The 16,805-nt window shown below is 40.8% G+C and overlaps 1 protein-coding gene across 6 annotated transcripts in view; it reads left to right on the forward strand.

The window, feature by feature from the left end:
* The window catches only part of PRDM16 (PR/SET domain 16), a 1,279,606-nt gene extending 1,264,711 nt beyond the window's left edge, over positions 1-14,895 (forward strand). For 5 of the 6 annotated variants that reach the window (XM_069610219.1, XM_069610220.1, XM_069610222.1 and 2 more), the window contains 2 exons: positions 922-1,111; positions 7,483-14,895. In XM_069610219.1, the coding sequence (XP_069466320.1) occupies positions 922-1,111; positions 7,483-7,617 (325 nt within the window). In that variant the 3' untranslated portion in view covers positions 7,618-14,895. The remainder of the gene's footprint in view (positions 1-921; positions 1,112-7,482) is intronic. The other variant, XM_069610223.1, reaches the window with a different exon arrangement.
* Positions 14,896-16,805: the final 1,910 nt, after the last annotated feature.

A 16,805-nucleotide genomic window follows, 5' to 3' on the forward strand; every position in this document is an offset into this window, starting at 1 on the left:
TCTGGGATCATTAGTCCATGTACCAAGAGGACATCTATTTGAATGTAATTTCACAAAATCAATTTTGTGACCTGGATAACTTGAAAAACGTGCTGCCCCCTGGTCTGCATTATCTTGGTTAAAATTGGCCGGCTTACCAAATTATTGCCTTGAACATCTTTATTCACTGCAGGAGATATTTAGCTATTTCAGTGTGAAAAAAAAACGAGCAGAAGACTTTTCGCACTGCCCTAAAAGGCATTATGGACCCGCATAGCACCTCAAGGGGATATCATATAAAAAACGTCCATTTACAATTAAACATCACATCCAATACCCTTTCTTTCTCTTTTCAATTACAAAAATGTGTACATGTATCTGTCTTGCTATATATAAATCTGTCCCTCTTCACACACCTGCAGGGGTGCACATGCACACACTCACACAGCTGAGCGCACACACTCATGCACCCACACACAAACAGTACACCTCCGTTCCCAAAAAACACGGAAGAGAAATGTATGCAAAAAACTGCATAAAAAACTAAAAACATTACAAGATAACTTAGCATGCAGGAGAGGATATAAAACACGGTGGGGCTGATTCCTGGAAGTGTTTTATAATGGTGCAATCCCATAGGTAAACGTTCCATGAATCAGGCCCTGTATGTTGTCAGCATTCCATGCCATAACTAGTGCCTCATCCTCGCTTGTTGCCTGCACCATTCCCATTTCTTTTGCATTTGTCTGGCATTTCTTGTACCTTGTTTGTGCTTTCTCTTCACGCTATGCATATGCATGTGGTTTATGTGTGGCAACACTGTTGGTTTGTGCATGCAGGCACCAATTTAGCAGAAACGACTCAATATTGGCTAGACTGTAATTGCAAAAAGCCAGATCAGCTAACAATAGGTCAACCCCCTTCCCCTGCTCATTGGTACAGGTGTATTGAGGAGGAGGAGGAAGAGGAGGAAGAAGCCGGCTTGTTAGATTTGGAGCAGATTCCGAATTTTGGGAAGGGTCTGGACCTTCGAAAAGCAGCCGAGGAAGCATTTGACGTAAAAGATGTGTTTAATTCCACCTTAGACTCTGAGGCAATAAAAGAGACTCTGTACAGGCAGGCTAAAAGCCAGGTAGGTACATCACGGCACAGCTGATCTAGTCTACTGCTTCATGCAGCGAGGGTATCGGAAATGGGCTACCTGTGTGCATAATGACTGTGGGGTGTGATGATGGAGAATGATGGGGCGGGATTCCCTGTTAAGATGTATCTTCTTAGACACTCTGCATGGTGATGGGTTGCTAGGATCACCAAAAGAACTGAGACACTATCACACACAGAGGACCACTTCCTATATGAGCAGAACAGTTGTCATCATATGAGACTATTGTTTCTTGCTTATTTCCTAATTGCAGCTATCACTTATTGTACATTGAGACACAGCTCAATGTTGTGGGCATTAAAATGTGAGACAAAGACCCACCCAGTGTATTGTGCACAACAAACAATTAAAAGGAACACGCCCTCAAGCACATTCAACCCCCATTACACCGTCTCATCTTGCCACACCTCTACTACAGCCATGTAGCCCTTCTCCTAGACATTTTCAACCCAGGAGGAAATGATGTGGGTATCGGTATATATATCCTGAGCTATCCTCTTGAGAGGATAGCTCAGGGGCAACGTGCTTGCCTTGGAAGCAAGACGACACGAAGCACCACAGGTTCAATCCCCGGGTCCACGCTTAGAAACCTCTGGGTATTAAGCACGTTATAAATAGCCTATCATATCATATCATACCATTGCACACACATGAAAGAATAGCACACAGACGCTCAGAACAATGCTATTCACTGAAGTGGTGACACTTTGCATGCAGCTTTGTCAGAGGGAGACAGTTCTCGAAGCATCTTATTAATACTGGGTGGGATTCTGTACATGCTTGCATGCATACATACATGCAGGGCACCGCACTCTCTAAATATGTGGAGGGCATCACTCTGATCGGTCTCACATAAGACAAAGCACATTTTTGGTAGTTTATTACTTCTGAGAGAAGGCTGAAAAAGCAACATCTAGCCTGGCACTGACTTAAAATATAACACTGTTCTAATGCAGGTGACATTATTTAACACAGATTACATAATTTGATCAAAAATTGTTATGTTTTCCAATAAGGACCTGGTTAAAGAGTGAACAGAATAACCACTAGTCCATTTGTCCTACTTGAAATGGAAACCCCCCCAAAGACAATGAGTATGCACACTGCTGCTGCTGACTTCTTGACCCCAGTGTGAACATTTCCAATAAGTGGGAATGGGATGACATATGGTGTAAATGAACAATCATGTCTAATGCATTTATTCTACCTGAGGCGCAAAGTTGTATTGTGTTTTGTTTTAAGACGCATCTACTGTATGAATTCACCATGTTCTCATATGTTGGGTCAAAGTTTGTAAAGTGTTCAGTGTTGAGTTTTGTCTTCCAAACAATCTCCAATGTCAACCCACCCTGGCCAAGTCTTGCTTTTGCCACCCAGAGTCTAGAGTGCCTTTGCTCCCAACTTCACAGTCCATGTTAATAGTCCCTGTCCAGCAGGACTTCTCTTTTAGACTTCCGCGTTGCATCTACCGCATTATGGATGATCCAGGGTTGTCCAACTCCAGGCCTTGAGGGCTAGATCCATGTCTGGTTTTCAGGATACCCCTCATTAATATTCATGAGATAAATTTGCATGCAATGATTCTAAATGTATGCACATTTTTCCTCACAAATATTAATGAGGGATATCCTGAAAACCAGTTAGGATTCCAGCCCACGAGGCTCAAAGTTGGACAACCCTAGACTAGACCTGCAGCAGGTTCGGATTGCAACGGGCCGCTTTGTGGCAGGAGCTCCAAAGTGGCATCCTACCTCTCCAAATATTCTCCATGATCACTGGCTACCAATTTAGTGCAGATATTTTTAGCCGACAATTACGCCATTTTTAACACACCCAAATATTGCTCACACCCACATGTACAATGTGATGATCTTCTATGAGCGCTCCCAAGATCAACCTGGTGAGAACTGAGAGAAAAGCATTCTCCGTGCAAGCGACTGTACTATGGAATAAGCTCTATTGATCGGCATTTGAAACCAGGGATGATGCTCCATTGTAAATAGTTAAAAAACATGATTTCACCTTTCAATTTTTTTTTTAATACTTTGCCATATATGGGCCTTAGCTGTTGACTCAACCTGCAGGAAGTCGTTTTGTGTGGCAGAGGGGAGGCACTTTAGTAAGTAATTTAACATAACAACGCCATGAAGGTAGCCACACTCATATTAAACTTTCCCAGTCTTATGGAATCCACCTTGGTTTAGCACCTGCTAACAACCATGTTAATTCGACAGGAATCAATTTTTAAATGCCTTCTGCGAGTCGTGATTTGGAGATTTTTTTTTCCTCCACAAAAAAAGGGGGGGGGGGATTGAAAGCATTAAAAGCAGTTTGCCTCGCATTTACTCTGCCTTTTCCCTTCAGCCCCGTGATTTTTTTAAATGGCATGCTGTGGACCCCAGTGCACGTGAAGTGCTGACATTGGGGGCCCCCTACTTGCAATTACCATCGTTTGCAAAAGAAGGCTGATATTATAGTAGCTAAACTGGGACATACACAAGGTGCAAATAACAGGCGTAACAACGTTTTTTTGAACTGCTGTGAGGATTTAAACCTTTTTCAAAGAACACTTATGCCAGCACAAGTTCATGATTGCTTAAACCAATGGATTCCTATGGAATCTGCTTCTCGTTAGCATCTGCTAGAAGCAAGTGTATTCCACTGAAAACCCCTTCCGGCGAGCACGGGTGGAAGAGACCTTTTACACTTTTTCACTAATAAGTGCAAAAAAAAGTGTATAGGAATTTTGCGTTGTTTAGACTTCCTTTGCACTGAACATTGCACGTGATGAAATTTGCGTGGAAGGGAGTGCTTTGCATAAAAGTGCAAATGAGAAGTTCCCCTCTGTGCAATTTACTCCTCCGTTACACATAAGTACACAGTGCAGGAAAAGGTTACCACTGCCATTGTTACACACACACAACAAGTAATGTGGTTTATTGCATTTTTTTATTTTTTTATTCGTTTTATTGTTCATTTATAACACGCTTAATACCAGCGAGGGGTTTCTAAGCACAGGATTGGGATTCAAACCTGTGTTGCGCGTGTTGCCTTGCTTCCGAGACAAACGTGGTGCCCCTGAGCTGGCCTTTCTCCCCTGCCATTCGTTTGCTAGGGATATCCATACAATGTAGAACTGCCAATGGTAAAATCGTCTGCAGTTAAAGAGAGAAAGAAGTAGACAGACCTAACAGTGGGTCTGTTGACTTTGTCACAGAAGGATATAGCGAAAGACTGCAGGACCCCTATTACGGGTAAACACTCTAAATAGCACTGTTACTATAACAGAAGAACAGATACTGCAAGGGAGTATTGCCAGTCAAATTGTTAAATACATAAGGCCAGAATTACAAAATAATTTCATGATGGTAAAATCCCATTGGAAAATGCTTTGTAAATCAGGCATATGCGCGCGCGAGCGCGCACACACACAGGAATGGTATTGAATGCTACTGACATAGATAATACACAGGGCGAGGTTTTCAATATTCCAAAAAAGGGAAATAAATGGTTATCATCACCCAATGTTTCAGAGAGAATGATACTCCACAGAAGGACTGTTATCAACTTCCAGTCCTGTAAACAGAGGTACTACAAAGGGGAAGTATATCACGACGAGACATATGCTGCACAGAGCACACCCCCTGCAACTGTGAGAACACGAGACACATCACACAGGGAATATTATCTCCTCCTACTCTAACAGACACATTTACTATGTAGGGAGAAGATTATCACCCGCACGTGCTACAGGCAGCGGGAAGAATAGCACCAGGCATATCGTTTACACTGATCATCATCACAGACTCAGGGAGAGGATGTTTTCCAGATTGAAAACTACCTTTGATTGTCTACATCATGGCCCCCTTGCTCTCAGAAGCTACTCTTGCCTCGACAACCCTTGATCTGCCTTTGAAAGTGAGCAGCAGTTGTTCAAAGTCATGCATAGTCATGCATAGGTAAGGTGGTCTGGCCACAATAAATCTGAAAATGAAAGCTGATTCACAGGAGTGTGCAAAAAGAAATGCCTCAATCTTTGAATTTCACTAGAGGCAGCAAAAAGGGCCTCTGAGTTAAAGAGTCAAGTTAATTGAGGTGGGGGAGGGGTTAATCCTGACCACCGAGGCACCTTGTATACCCAAAGCAACCAGGCACATGCACGTCTGCATGGTGATAATGATCAGGATAGAAGAAGCCAAGACTGTTAACGTTCATGGGAAGCCAATTCTGCGGGTAGGAAATTAGTTACGCACCACCATTGTACACCCACTATCCTCCGCCACTGTGGGCCAGTACTGCTGCTTGTATGTCCAATCAGGAAACTCCTGCAGGTGGCAGCGTAGTCAGCTGCTCAAAATTGCCTTTCAGAAGAGCTGGCCGGCCAGTGCCCTCTTTTAACGTAATGGGCATCACGGAGGTTTCCTTTGCATTCACCGGGGGATCCCCACGCGGCGCATTTGCTAAATACATACCGCCTCCACTTTTTCACTTCTTCTCTTTAGTTCTCCATAGAAGGGTGTGGTCGGAAACCTACCCATGCGAATGCATCCATGCCTCAGAACCGTGTACACACTAGCGTGAATAGGTCAAATACCTGAAGAATGACACCAGAGTGGGGACATGTGACCACTGCGGTGGGTAATGACCAGTAAAAGGTGTGTGCCGCGTATTCCCCGAAAATCTGTCATTGAGTAATAGCTAAGTATGAACTGAACAAAGTCACATAAGACAAGAAAGAATGTTTAATATAAACATAGTTGTTTCTTGACAACATGGCAGTTAAAGTTTAATAGCTCACCAGGAATTACTGCCATTTGCCTTACAAAACAATGTATATCCCAAGGCAGGTGCTGGGTGAAAAAGGACTCCACTTCAGTCAATAGTCTACAGACACAAACTCTCACAAAGACTCTTCCTGTTGGTAGCCTCATGATGGGGGAGGACTCCTAACTGAGTAACTGCAGTTAACACTTAGACCAATAACATTGAATAATTTAAGAACTTTATCACCTTGCCAAAGTCCAGAATCCTACAAGACACAAACGTATGAATTCTTAACTTGAATCTACAAATACAGCTGAGAATCATCCAACACATCCCCAGATCCAAACACTACACGGGTTGTCATGTCAATGCACACAACCTTACAACAACTATGTTGCTGCCAATTTAAGGCTGATTGCCTTCACCAACGTGATGACAGAACATGCTTCTCTTTCAACGCAAGCCTCACACATGACTTCTGTCCTATTATTCATTGAACTCAACGTGAGAACTGTTTGCACCAGGCAATACTCCTGACGGCAAATGTGAGAACTTCTTCTAATTATCTTTATAATGTTAAAAATCAGCATCCTTGGTAAAATGATGGCCAAATGGGTCTCAAAAAGTTACACAAGATGGGTCAGTAGACATGGGCCTTAGGGAGTCGTTTAAATAATAACATAATGCCAAAAACTGGTAGCACAATCCATTATTGAATAAGCATCATGTGTTTGTATAAAGACAGCATTTTTAACTGGCGGAAACATTCCTAAGCATCACCCATAGGAGATCACTAAAAAAGCACTGAAGTAGCGACGGGTGAACCAAATCTCCACCACCGGGTCAGATCGTTATGCTTCCAAACAGGTCAGCATGTACATGCATACCAGAGGCAGGAAGCGTTGCTAAACGTTTCACGTTACAAAATCATGGAAAGTCTGCCAATACTGTCATTTGTGTGAGGCTGACACTTCCAGGTTGAAAATTGGGTTCCTAAACCAATGAAGGTGTCATATATATCGTGGCCAACATTTCCCACATCTGATCTATTTGTGAAATGGGTCATGTTGTAGTGGAGTAAGGCCAACAAGCCACCTGCTTCTATATTCCTATCTAAGTCTTTGACGGATCCAGGGGTGGACTAGGAACCAAAAGAGGCCCTGGAAATAATTTTCAAAGTGACCCCATGGTACACATTTTCAACAAGCCAAATCCTTTTTCTATGACAACATTTGGAAATAAAATGCCACACAAAAAAGAGGCCCAGGGTGCAGTATCCTACTGGGAAATTTCCAGAGTTCCCTATTGACCAGTCCACCACTAGACGGATCCTCAACATTGCAAACAATGATTTCAAAGAATGCAAAGCGTCCAGTAGTAGAAAAAAAAATATTTTTCAGGGGTTTAAATCAATTTCCATGGGTTAGTCAAAATGGTGTTGAGCTATGTTCACGGCATTGGCATAAGTGCAACACTGATTGTCATATTTATCAGGGCTTCTTGAAATGTCTGCCTATGCAAATCGGGGTTTGTGATATTCACCTGTTTTTCCACTTGTTTCTTGCCTCTCTCCACAGGCTTATGCAATGATGTTGTCCCTTTCTGAAAACACGTCCCTTCACACGTCCTCCCAGAGTTCTCTGGACGCTTGGCTGAATATGGCTGGAGCCGCTTCTGAGTCGGGGGCTTTTAACCCCATTCACCACCTTTGAAGGGTAAGGGTCAAGGCAGCATGGAACTGAGTCCAGGTGCGGGGGACCGGTGCTGCATTCACCCTGCAGAGAGCTACAGCAAGCAGCACATTGGTCGAGGGGAGTCAACTGAGCTTTTGGACTGACTATGAATACTGCTGTGGTCCTCTTCCTAAACTTTCCAATTTGACATTTGGGAAGACTTCTTAGAAGAAACCCTTGTAAGCCGTCCCGAGGGATCCCCTTCTTGAAACATGGAAGCAGACAGCAATCAACTCCCTGATCATACAGTCATTTGGCATCTTTGAACCTTCCCAAAGTGGAAAGAATTGGCAAAGGATCCACATTTTCTCTCGTTGACACATACATTGCACAATTATCCTCAAGGCACATGACTGTCAGCAGGGTTTGGACCAGGGGAATCTCTAGGCTAGCCTAATCGGACCTAAAATGAAAACATCAACATTGCAGATAATTCCACATTGAACAAAAGAAGTCTTGGGTCTGTGGATCAACTACACCAAGCTAATGGTGAAAGCATTTTTCAGAAGAAAGATGCCTACAAAATATTGTTGCATTTGCCTAGTTTATTTTAAACACTCAAGGGCTGGTGGTTGTCACTGGATTTAGACCCGATTCCAGATATATCACTGTATTAAATGGCATTTTTTTGTGTTCTTGTTTGTACTGTATGATTAATGGAGTTCCTGTGATCTTACATGGAACATTGCAACTAGAAAATGGTTTATTTAGAAATCTGATTCCTTTCTCACGCCCACTCCATCTTTCCCCTTTCAAGGGATGGCTGCTGAGTTGTAGTTTGCTGTGGACTTGTAGTTGCAAGTAGGTTTTGAACACAGTAGGATCAATCAATGGCTGCCCCAGTTGAGAATTAAATACGTGCCTGCCACAAAGTGACTTTTAATCGGAGGGATTGGAAAGGATTTTGGACCCTTGTCACTATGAAGACCTTGCTTCACAGAGGGGAAGTCATGACACCCGTCCCAGTGGCATCTCAAGTCCGTCACCCCAGTTCTCCCATGCACCTCAAGGCAACACTGAAATTCCTCCCAAAGCCTTTGCACAAACTCTCGCTGAGAAGCAGTAACAAACAGCCAACAGCATCATGGATCTGTCTCTTAATGTAAGACTAAACATTCCTCAACCAGGCACTTCTTTGCAATTTTATGACATTAATGTACTTCCGTGATCCTTGGGGGTTCTAAATTATTGCCATAGTGGCCAGTTTCATGACAAATCGACAATTTGTTTTTCCTTGATGGAATATACCTTAATCTGTATATAAATTGTAATTTTTTTTTCTAATTCTTTTCTTATTTTATTTCTTCTATAATAGTATTTTTGCATTGGATATTATTGTGGAGAAAATGATGTTAATATAAGTATTTAGTGACGGACCAAAAGTACGTGATGAGGTTATGTGTTGTATGATAACCAGGAAGTAGGACAAGTTCATGTGCCAAATAACCCCAACTAACCTGCTGTGCTTGCTACCAATTCTCCAGACAATCATGTGTTTTGTTCAATTGATTTGTAAGTTCATTTGCATTTAGGAAAAGTCATGTATTTATTTGTATGTTTGTGTGAATCTTTAGAAAAGCCTCACTATCATTTCAAACTAAAAAACTCCCAATTTGCCCCTTAGAATATCAATATATCAAGAAATGTATAAAGAAAAAGAGAAGTATCTGTTTTCTTGCTCGTTTATATGAACTTCAGCTAAATGACCAATTTGTAACATATATATTAAAAACATCAATGTACAGCAGGGAAAAGGAATCCCAAATACCATCATTTTAACAAGCAAACAACATGCAGAATAAGCAACCCCAATAAATGTGATTAATACACGAAAATCAACTTCAAACATTGTTTTCCAAAAAGCCCATGAGACTTCCTGTCACTGTGCAAAATGTCACAAGGGCTTGGGTTACGGAGTAACAGCATCAGCATCTGAGTTGTACATTTGAACCTGCAAATTATGGGGAATTAAATGTTTAAAAGAGTCACATTTTTGCACTAGAAAAACACCCACAAAACAGAAGAATTGTGATTCAGTTTACGAGGGTCATTTTATGACACTCTCTAAAAAGAGGTGCAAAGGTTCGCCAATCGACAGGCGAGTGGGGATCAATGCATTTTGCTGTGACGTAAAGCTCTACTATGACCGAATATTAAGGCTCTTACACTAGAGCAAGCGTTTGTACCTTGTGGTTCTCCAGATGTTTAAGATTGCGTCTCCCTTGAGCCTTCAATTTTGGGAGTTGTGGTCCAAAGCATCTGGAGAGCCACAGATTTCAGACCCCTGCACCTGAGAAAACATCCTTAAACATGAACGGTAGAAGATTTCCACTTCGAAAAAATATAAGCCAATATCAGTCCCAATCGCCACGATGACATGCAAAATCAGCTTGTAGAGGGAAGTAGATTGGGAAGTAGATTGGGTGGTATAGCTCGGAGGAAAAACAATGCAGCTGGCGAGATAAAAAAAAGTCATGACATTGAGAAAATGGCTCGGTTGCGAGTCCATACTCATTCGATGTTTAGAATTGCTGGAGTGTCAATATTTAATATCCAAAATAGATGCCATTCTCCTCCAGTTGCACTGAAGACAGAATGCCCAGGTTCTACTGTTCAATGGAATCCTGTGCATTGAATGGGATTGAATGAATCAGTTTGAAGTATTACGCATGTCTGCTTTGGATTCTTTTAGGATATATGTTGGTAATGATGCATTTAACCAGGCTTGCTCTAGAACACAGAAAATGTAAGTACCTCTGGTGAGGAAGAGGTGATCGCTTGGCACATACTCTGTCAGTCTGACTGCACAGAGCATTAGGGTAACAGAGGCAGGTGACCATATCAGATTTATAGCAACACAGAAGAAATAACTTTCTTCTCTCGACACAAGGACACTGCATGCTCTCCAGATCTATGTTTGCGTGTCTTCCTTGCTGTGAAGCATTGCCAGCAAAAACATCAGTGATCTTTATGTGACTTTAGGGGTAAACAGAATTCTCTGATAAGCATAAAAACACATAGGGCCTCATTACATGCTTTCCGGGGTCCCGCCAGTATTACCAGTGCGATACTAGCAAACTGTAATACCTTTTCTGCCACATGGTCTGCCCGAATTAACGGCAAATTCCAAGTGGGGAGGAAACGCAGGTAAATCCCCATTGCATCGAGCTCCACAGGAATCCATGGGGGGATTTGCTGCACAGGCTGTAATTTCGGCACATTAGCACCGCACCGGCACACTCATAATGAGACCCTTAGACATGTTCATTGCAGCTCAAAGACTTCTGTTGCTTTCTATAGTTCATACATAACTTTCTTTATCCAAAACATGCAGCTGAGTTGTAATCAAAGAATTACTTTAGATGACAAATTCTCCTTTTACTATATTCAGACCTCTATATTAGATGTCCCTTTTTATACTCAAGAGAACCAGGAGTAAAACATGTGTCAAACTGGACTTCCAAAATAAATTTAGCAGCGGTGCGAGTACATTGATGGCAAACAAATACAAAATCAAATCAGACAACGGCTGAGCAGCCAAGAATCGCACTGATGGGAGGGCATGACAGGGGAAAACTGGCTTACACATTGTGAATCAGGAAACCGCCATGCGCAACATAACAATGCATATTCATTATGGCTTCCTTTTTTGCAAGGTCGACATGGTACTGCAAGAACGATTCATGGTTTGACACACTGTAGTTGTCACATTCGAGTGAGAAGTGTACCACATGTTTGCACTGTAGTTTCAAGAGAATTACAGGGTTTAGAAGCCAGTTGAAAAGTTATTCATCTTCTCCAGAGGGCAAATTGATATATACACATAATTGGGATTAAAACATCCAAAGCATCGTTTTCTGGATGTGTGCCCTTTTATCTTTTAAGTGATTGCAGCTTGTCTGACAATACTGTATTTTTTTTTAGTTACTGTGTTATGGGCAGTCTCAGTAAGACTGCAAAAGTAATGGTTTTGAAATTTCGGATTGTTTTCTTAACAGGAGAGACCCCTTGTGCCCCTTTTCATTTTCGTTGTTTCTAGACCATTATTACTTTTGTTTTCAATCTATTTTTCTTAAAGAAAATAAAATCATGCAAATCATTGCTTTTGCGCCAATACAGAATCACACACATGCACTGGTACTGAAACATTGACATTAAAGTAATCGGGAGTGAGCGGGACACCCACTCTCCCTCCCATGCCCAGTATCTTATGGCTTCTTGTGGTCGAGCCACCTGAAGCACCTTCTGCAGGGCTTCATTTTTGTGACCGTTTACTGTCTATAATGATCCAGTCAAAAGAGACTTTCAACTAAAGTTAAACATATGATGGATGTTTGGTTTCGCAGACCATTTCCCAACATCTTTTTGAGTGTTCTACTTTGTTTGTACTTTCACTTTTTAAGTTGAACAAGCAGAAGGTAAATAAAAGCCCTTACATGAATTGATAATCAAATGAGAGTGAAGTGCAAAAGCAGTTATCACAACATGATGACATTTAGAACAATGGGTCTTTAAATATTTAAACATTATACAATCTGCATTGTCTCATTCCATGCATATGCTAATAGTGTCTCCTCACTTACTTGAAGACCAATTGGTGTATTCTTCTAAGGACACCAAGACATCCAATCCCTATTTTCAAAAGCATAATTGACATCTTTCGTGCAAAAGACCAAATCTCCTCCCCATATCCTCTGTTACTTGAGAACGTAAAAAGGGTGGTAGGCGGGCTGAAGCATGAATCCTTAACAACATTTCATTTCTGCATTGCCTTTAACATGATTCTAGCAACATTCTGAGCATAATGTAGACTTAGTCCGATGAATCCAGTCAATGTGCATCCCAATAAATATCAATTGCAAGTATATGAGTGCATTAATAACCTATATCCATGGCAGAAATTCATTCAGTATAGTTTGTAAAGTGGTCACTTGTGTTATATCATCCTTTGAGTTGCTGCCCAGTGAGTACAAATATATCCCTCTCTGAATTAAACAATGGATCGACTTGTATATTGATATTATTTATATAATTTACAATAACCTTAGACATTGGCAACCCCCTAATATACTATGAGATAACAGCATCTGCAAGCAGTGCATTGAACCCTACTAAATTATAAAAATGAAATGACCAACTGTGTGTTGATATAAAACAATAAAGAGGGCATTAAAGGCACTCAATCAACATTGTTGTCAAAAGTGAATTACATGTTGGTTCACTTTCATAGATGAAGTATATATCACTCATACAATCGTGTAGCCACTCCAAATAGGAAAGCGTTTACTATTCAGGTGTAAAGATTCCATTAATAAGATGCCTGAATTGAAGTTGTGCTAAGTGGAACATCCACACTCAGAGATCATAAAAAAACTCTAAACATCCACTAAACATTAACATTTCTAGGTCTCCAATAGCGTGTATTTTTTGCAAATCCTATAACATTGGCACAATTCGTTGCGTGGTTGCAAACGTGGAGCATTTGTCATTTAATTTAAACTTTCCTAATTTTTACTGTGAATATTTTTCATTTTATCCTACAATTTCATTTGACAAAAATGTTAAACTACAGAGGTAATTTGTAAAATGGTATGTTGTCGGTATAGTTTGGTTGTGTGATCAGGTAGCTGAATCTTCATTTTTATTTCACTGGCTGCCTAAAATTCCAAAGAAATGCCACCAGAAACATAGTATTTTTATAAAATGGCATTATACACACAATCATTCCTGCTTTGTTCATTCAAGATAAATATTGTCTCACGTCATCCATCCCAATTTACCATTCCAAACATATTCCAAACATATACCTATATCTGTTACCTGAGATAATATGAGCTCACATCGTCCGCTACTCAGAGATAGTTCCTTGTTCAAAAAAATGCTTTAATTTCCTCCCAAGCATACTCTATAAAATAAGCACTTAAAAGTACAACTGACAGTAAAAGCCTGCTTGTTATTTACCTTTATCCATGCACCGAAAAGGACTTGTCTAAATACAGTACATATCAATAAATTCCATGTCAAAAAATTTGCCAATGCATTAAACACGCTGCTTTTGATAGGAAGTTATATGATAATGGGCAAGATAGGACAAATCATTTATGGTAAAGTTTGATTTTAGAATCATTGAAACCCCATAAAAAATGATTTCTTTAACCCTGTATCACTATCATAGCAGCACATTTAAGCTTGGCTTATGGCGGACAGCAAGGCTTTCACAAAGCCTCTACCCTGTTTCTACATTGTGGTCAGCGATACTGTGATGATCTCTTATTCCTTTGTTCATGAAATGTATGTTTCAAACTGAGAACATTGTTACCACTTTTAGACATGGCAGCTCAACTCTCACAATACGCATTTGACCTGTGAACAGTCATTTGTAAGTAACATGTTCCTCCCAGTGGCTGTCCATTATTCCCATGCAAAGTCATGTTTTGTCCTAAGGTTCTTTCCAGCTTGCGAACTATGAAATATGAATATGTCTATATGTGCATAGGTATATATATATATATATATATATATATATATATATATATATATATATATATATATATATATATCTTTAGATTGTTCATGAGACCAGTGATTTGTTCATTTTGTTAGGGGTTTTAATTCCATGGATTTAGAACAAGAACTTTATTTTGCTCTCTTTTAGATCTTCCCTGTTAGGCTTGTATAGTGTTCCTGAAAAATGAAGTGTAAATGTCTGGCTTTCAAAAACAAAATGTTGGCAACAAAACCTTCAGAAAGAGGATGGTGCTGGTGTCTTATTTCATTCTGGACTGTACATTGCTTCTGTTATGTTTATAAGTAAACTGTGCATGACACGTGTTTAGCGGTCATTATTGTGTCTGTTTGTGAAACTGTTTATGGAAAAAAACACAAAAAAATCCGTAGATGCACTTACTGTATATGTGATTAGGTTCAATGTCCAACATGTGACATCTTGAACTGCCAAGGAAATAGAAAAGGCAGTTGTTAATTAAAATGAAATCGCTCATGGGAGAATAAAGAAAATACAAAATATGACATGTAGAAAATAATTCAATAAAACAATCTTGCAAATTCATTTGATGCTTGTGATAAAGAAAAAATGTATTTGTGTAGAGAGATTTCTTTACAATAATGAAGAAGAACCCTGATTTTGAGGTTAATGCTGTAGAATAGGAATGTATACCAAATGTAATCTTTCCAGTCCTACAATGAATTTATACATGAGATTGATATGCAATAAAACCTGTGTGCTTTTCTAAATAAGTGCCTGATGTGCTTTGCTGGGAGAGCATGAATATAATGTGTACATTCGGGAAAAGAAGCATGCATTGTGGATAAAATGATGAAATCCCTCAGAAGAAAATTCCAAAATATGGATTAAGATTAAAGAGAAATACAAATGGAGATGCTACCCCCTACTACCAACCACTGCACTCAGTGATCACTCTTAATCAAAACACAATGGTATCGTTAAGAGCGGATATATTTTAAGCATTGATGTTTGCAAATGTTAACCAACGCTAATAATTACATGCTATCAGGAACATGTCTCATTATCCACTAGGATATTTGAACTGGAGCACTTTCAAATTCAATAACTAGAACTTTGCAATATTGCGTATCAATGTCATATAGGCTGGATAATTGAACCGGCAACCTTTGTTCAAAGTTGAAAATGTTAACTCTAAAAATGTAATATTTAGCATTTGTGGCTTTCTAGGAGAATCTATCAATGTATTTAAAATAGTCATACCCATGAATTGTGAAATATGACTCATGCACATGTGAAATATATTGCCAATAGGGATATGATTTGCTGTTTAGATATATATCGGGACATTCCCTTTAGATTTAGAATTTCAATATTGTGATGATTCACTAGTTGTCGTTACTTCTCACCAGGGGGTGTCCCTTCTTAAGAGGCTAGCGAGATGAGGCTGCTATCCAATAGTCCCTCTAAGGGTGGTTTAATACAGGAGTAGCTCATGGGGAGGGACTCCCGTACTGGGGATAAGGACGACCACGAGGGTGATTTACGGCACAGCTCCCGAACCCAAACTTACCCGAAACCTCTAACACCTTTTCACCCCATCTGACACAACTATGTGCTATTGTAACATTATCTCAGTTTCATCAACTGAGATGAAGAAGATTGTCTGAAAAGCAATGGTCAACCCCAATGCAAGTACTGAGAGGAAGTGGCCCCAAGGAGCAATGAAGAGTGACACATGGAACAAGAGAAAATGTGCTACTGCTCTGTTGGGGAGTGGTCACCAAAAGAACATGCAAACCGAAGAAGGACTGAGAGATGGGAAGAGCCATCCTGGATGCGGGCCCGCTGAGAAGGAAAGTAGCATGGCAAAGAGTCCAGCCTGGGAAAATCAAAGGCAGAGCAAAGAACACTCCGGGGAAGCCGATAGCAGTCATCCATTGGAGACAAGCAGCAACTGGCAAGAGTCCTTTGCCCCGTGGTGAGGAGCTGGTCGGGAATGTGGCTGGAGGCTGAGGAGCAGTGGCATGACCTTCAGAAGCTGGACTGCCTGGTCCTGCAACAGCAAAAAACTGCGGGCCAAGTGAGTTGGGATGAAGAACATGTAGCAGGAGCCGCAGAGACAAGGAACGCCTGCACATTGCTCCTGAACAAAGCAAGACCCCAGGAATAACCATCAGAGCATCCAAAGCCAGAACACATAATGTGTTTAAAGCAGAGGTAGTAGGGGCATAAATCCTGAAGGTAAATACAAGTTAATTGGAAATACTGAATGCAAGTTAACTGAGCTTAATGAAACAAGTAATCTTCCCTGTGGCAATACTTGGCAGGAGAGTGAGCCAGGTGGGACAGAGGTAAAGGAGAGGAAATAAATGGCTTGGAACCCGAGGGAAGATTAGGGTCTGGGACCCGAAGTAAAGCCAAGCAAATACCCGAAGGTGTCTCCCTCAAGACAGTGACAGAGAAAAGTCTACTGGCCACCAGCCAAGGGTCTGGGACCATTTCCACAATTGCAGTGAGGCAGAAGTGCCCACTGGCTCCCAGTGAAATGTCTGGGATGCTGTCCACAATTGTAGTGGGGGAGAAGAGCCCACTGGCCACCAGGGAGGGCTCACAGACCCTGTCTATTGCAGACAGTGGTGAAGAGGAATCAATGGTGAAACAAGAAGGGTCTAGGACCACA

Source organism: Ambystoma mexicanum, chromosome 8, assembly GCF_040938575.1.
Source record: "Ambystoma mexicanum isolate Mex_15411 chromosome 8, UKY_AmexF1_1, whole genome shotgun sequence".
NCBI lineage: Eukaryota > Metazoa > Chordata > Amphibia > Caudata > Ambystomatidae > Ambystoma > Ambystoma mexicanum.